The sequence below is a fragment of the Penaeus japonicus genome, unplaced genomic scaffold (assembly GCF_977035675.1).
Source record: "Penaeus japonicus unplaced genomic scaffold, GWHDUDI00000001_assembly GWHDUDI00000002, whole genome shotgun sequence".
NCBI lineage: Eukaryota > Metazoa > Arthropoda > Malacostraca > Decapoda > Penaeidae > Penaeus > Penaeus japonicus.
In genome coordinates, this window is record NW_028234404.1 from 29,871,868 (window position 1) to 29,876,867 (window position 5,000).

Below are 5,000 nucleotides of genomic sequence, written 5' to 3' on the forward strand. Positions count from 1 at the left end.
GGAGGAGGAGGAGGAGAGGAGGAGGAGGAGGAGGAGGAGGAGAGAGGAGGAGGAGGAGGAGGAGAGGAGGAGGAGGAGGAGGAGGAGGAGGAGGAGGAGGAGGAGGAGGAGGAGGAGGAGGAGGAGGAGGAGGAGGAGGAGGAGGAGGAGGAGGGGAGGAGGGGGGAGGAGGAGGGAGGAGGAGGAGGAGGAGGAGGAGGAGGAGGAGGAGGAGGAGGAGGAGGAGGAGGAGGAGGAGGAGGAGGAGGAGGAGGAGGAGGAGGAGGAGGAGGAGGAGGGGGGGGGGAAGACACACACAAATGTATCGCATATATTAGGGGGGTATTATGTAGAGTCAGATTGTCATTTGACATCAGCCTACATTAGAATAACTATTTTGAAACTTTTTTATATCACATTTTAAAAACATACACCATATAATTATAAAACTAGACAATAATGTTACAAAATTGCACAACTTTGTTTACTGTCAGTTGTTTCTCTTTCTTCATCTATTTTTTTCTGATTACTCTATTTTACTTAGTAAATATAAACTTCTCTCAGTATTCTAAATTTGATATTTTAAAAGAAAAAAAAAACACTAAATATCTCTTACCTGTAGCACTGGAGTGACCAGTCAGCTCCCACTGTGATCAGGGAGTCAGACTTAGCAACATAGGCTAGGGGTCCCGGAAGCAGGAACCCCGGCAGGAAGCTACTGAAGGCAAAGCTCTCCTGCTCAAAGACAGTGATACAGCCATCCAGGGACTGGACGGCAATGTAGTCTTTCCCCTTGACACCGCCAAAAGGACCTGTACAGAATATGAAAGGAAACAGAGGGCAGTGTGTCAATATAACTGATGAAGTGAATAAGAGAATGGGAGGGTAAATAGAGTCTAACTTCACTGAACTACAGATCTTTTAGAAGATTAATTTTACTTATACTGATGGACAAAACTTGTAGGTAAACTTCCTTATCAACACTTCATATAAATAACTTATTCAAGAGCAAAAGCCTTTTCAGAAAACCATTAAAATTATATTAGCTGATGGAAACTGCTCCTACCCGTAGTGATGGAATGAGCATGTCGTTGGAACTTGTGCTGGTAGGCCACAGTGAGCTTAGAACTATCTCCATGACCACCTTGGCCAGAGATGACTGTCAGGCTATACACTGCCATTCGGTCAGGATGTAAGACACATAGGTGCAGCATGTCATTGCTCCTACGAAAAAATGTATGAATTATCAGGGAAAGCTAGCATTCTTGATTTTTGCTGATTTTGCTGAAACAAAATAATGATAATAATGACTGTATCAATAATAATGATAAAATATAATAACAACAGTAATAAAAATTATGAATAAACAAATAAGTAGATAGAAAAAGATGATAATATTGTTGATGCAAATAATAGCAATAATAGTTCCTTGACTTCCTTCTCTTGCACTTTGCAATTCGACGAGCATAATTTAATTGAAGTTGGAGGTTGAATCTTCACAACAGTTACCATTATCATTTGCATAAATATTAATATCATTATCCTCATTGTTAGCTCCACCAAACAAAAACAAAAGCAATTTCTCTTTTGCAGGCAGTGGTGGTGTAAATGGAACACTGGCACTAATGCTAAAATGTACATCTTGATACAAAGTATAAAATTCCCAAGCCAGATATCTGAGTATCTTATATTAACCCTCTCTGGACGGGTGGTACACTACTGTATCGCTCATTCAAAAGCCCGGTGGCCGGGCGGCACAATATGGTGCCAGCCATTTAATTGATTTAGGCCTAAGCATTTGAAAGCCCCAGCATTGTGACATGCAAGGCTGGAATGCCTCCGTCGTGAGTGGGTTAACATAAGTTTATAATAAATAACATAAATGGCACAACAGAAATTGACATTCTTACTTATATTGATAAATGAAATCCACACAAGTTCACATGTACAGAGTAATAACACTGAAGTTTTTCCCTTATATAATAGTAATGACTACAGCATTATCTTTTTTCTTCATAAATGTTGACCCTTGACGAATGACTTACGAGACAAACTTTCCCACAGCCAGATGGATGATTGGATAGTTAAAGGTAGTTTCCAGAAGAACATGATCGGGGCGATATCCTGACACTTCCTGTCCTTCTTCTGAGCGAAAAGCCTGTAAATGTTCGCAGTCATGTAAATAAATTCTTGTTATTCATAAATATCACTCTGTATAAAAAAACATTTTTCTCTTTTAATCAAGCCTACACTGGGAGTTCTATAAACATAATAGCATTAAACAAAATATATACCATGAGGTAGGTATTTGCTTGAATCATTATGTAGAAAAGAGTAGAAATGAGATTGAATAACTTTACAGAGCAGGAGATGTAAATTACACCTTTTCCATTGAGAAGTGTTCTGTGTCATTTATGCATTTGTCACAAATGAATTCTGTTCATGTTTTGATTACTTGCACTTGTCAAGCACTTCACTAGTCAAATCATAAATTATACAATGCAGTTATTAAGAAGATATAATAATAAAATCACCACTTTTTCAAGTTTCATTAATAACTATAGTATAGCTAATATTTCCACAAAGCCCAAGTACTTACAAAGATTAATCATTTTACTTCAAAATCATTCCAGTTTAATGAAGGAAACTGTTGCCAAAATTTAAACATGAAAATAATAAAAAAAAAAGATAAGTATAATAACCCATCTTCAGCACATGCAACAGAAACCAATTTCTATTCTATGTAAAAACACTATCAAACTGGCCGGGTAATTTTTACATTTCTCAGAAACTACTATGCGAATTTTAATGAAAGAGGAGAAAAAAACACATTTTAACTTATCTTTACGAAAAAATCCACAAAGTTATTGAATAAACTTTAGTCAAAAAGATAATTACATCTTTAGTAATTTTCATAATGCAATAAATCAGAGTTGATTAACAGGCGTCTTGCTATCAACAAAATTATTGTTTCTTATTTGTTTTCTCATAATGTGATTGTGACCACAACTAGTACCGGTATAACATCTTGAACAACTGTCTGTTCACAGTCTAAACAAAACTAAGCAGGTTTCTGTACTCTTACATATGAAAAGTAGACAAGCCATTTAAATAATTTTCAAGTAATGTTACCTTAAAGTTACTGCTTGCCATCTTGTTATATCAGTAATATCAAGTAGCTTATGAGGCTTATTACTTATGAGGCTTATTAGATATGACATTAATTTTATCATGGAGTATCAAATGGTTCAATAGAATAAGATGAGAACAGATTCATCAATATATGAGAACCAAGAATAACATTAAAAGATAGAGATTTTCTACTGGAACACTTCACAAGGAAGAGTTCATATACATCTTAAACATGCTAGCATTTACACTTAAGATTTGGCAACTATTAGCTATCATGAAAAAAAAATCTGAAAAATATACTTCTCTATACCTTTAGCATATGACATTTAAAGGATGAATGCTTACCTGTGGACTAAATATTCTCAAGGATCCTGAAAATCCACCAACCACAATCTTATCTCTTGGAGGGTCTTCATTGTTGATATTTGCAATGACCAAACATCCTGCATCACATTCTTCCTCGCCCCCTCCCTCTGTCTGTACCACGGTTGACCACCAGTCTCTTGCCTTAAATAACGACATATCTGAGGGGAGAAATACAATAACTGGGACGTCAGAGATTAAACATTTATTGCAATTCTATATAATGATAAAAACAAAAATGCATATCTCTCCAGTAAAAAAAAAAAAAAAAAAAAAAAAAATTAAGAACAATTTTTTCTTTTTTTTTCTTTATACCAATGCTTACTCTTTGGTATTCATGCGATAAATAAAATACAAAAATTCAATGTGAAAAGGAGTTTTGATGACATCTGCCTTGAAAATCCCACTCCCACATTAATTTAATTTTGGGTTAAGCATGGAAAACCCTGGTGACATGAGCTGAAGCATTTCTCCAGTCATTCATCTTCTCATTCTCCCTTAATCTTGTTTTTTTTCTCTCTCCCAAATTCCTTTTCTATCTCCCTCATCCATTTACTCTTTCTCTTCCTCTCTTTATCTCTTTCTCTAATTCATTTATTCATTCACTCTCTCCCTAGCAGTTGGCATCATAGGTTTTCTTGTCCACTGATGGATCACATGAATTTTCTGTTCGGTGTGCAAGTGAAGGATAATGGCACAATCAGATATTAACCCATTGCCAATGGGGCTGTCTAAACACAATGCACCTGAACAGCCGGCACACCAGCCAGAAGAAAAGCCATGACAAAATGTCTCGTCCCGGAGGCTGGTACTACCACCACTATCTCAATATCTTGTCACCCAGCATTAAAGGGTTAAAAAGGATATTCAGTGACTCAATTTCTCTGGCAAAGACCAACTAGTGTACGCTGCTTATAATTTGCCAGAATATATGCGGTGGAGGATTGTTTGTCCTTATCACAGCAATTGGGTGAGACACTGAGTTTTTGATTGCGTCATTATTATATCACACAATGTTATCTCAATTGTTTTATAAGACAGTCTGTTTACTTTTTGTATCTTTATGCAGTCCAAGCACTGAATGTTATAACATGCAATTCCGGACACAGAAAACAGAATATACTTCTTTTTGACTTGCCCTTAAATTCTCCCGGCATAATGGTTGAAAACCATTGCTATAGAATATGCCAGGTGGATATAAAAAAATAATACTAAATACATTTATTCATGTATAAGTATACAATGGCATATCAAATTTTCCATGTGACTAGTTTACTACAGAGCTATGATGATTATCAGTGTTTAGATAGCCATATTTTTATTAATTTGTATGGGAAATGTCAGAGTAGATAAATGTAATGCCCATAAAGAACAAATAAAACAAAACCATTACTCATGGAAAACTCTTCAGCACTACTACTAAAGGCCAACAAACCTCCACTATGTATATTCTTGCAAGACAGAACTTGTGGACCACCCTGCAAATAATTATAGAAGCAATTCATACTCTACCTAGCTGAGTATAT

General features: G+C 36.1%; 1 protein-coding gene across 1 annotated transcript in view; it reads right to left on the minus strand.

The window, feature by feature from the left end:
* Positions 1–5,000, minus strand: part of BBS9 (Bardet-Biedl syndrome 9) — a 21,028-nt gene that overhangs the window by 15,015 nt on the left and 1,013 nt on the right. The window contains exons 2-5 of the mRNA XM_086549407.1: positions 3,457–3,635; positions 2,025–2,137; positions 1,046–1,203; positions 596–791 (exon numbers count right to left, since the gene is read on the minus strand). Coding sequence (XP_086405533.1) covers positions 596–791; positions 1,046–1,203; positions 2,025–2,137; positions 3,457–3,633 — 644 coding nt within the window. The 5' untranslated portion in view covers positions 3,634–3,635. The remainder of the gene's footprint in view (positions 1–595; positions 792–1,045; positions 1,204–2,024; positions 2,138–3,456; positions 3,636–5,000) is intronic.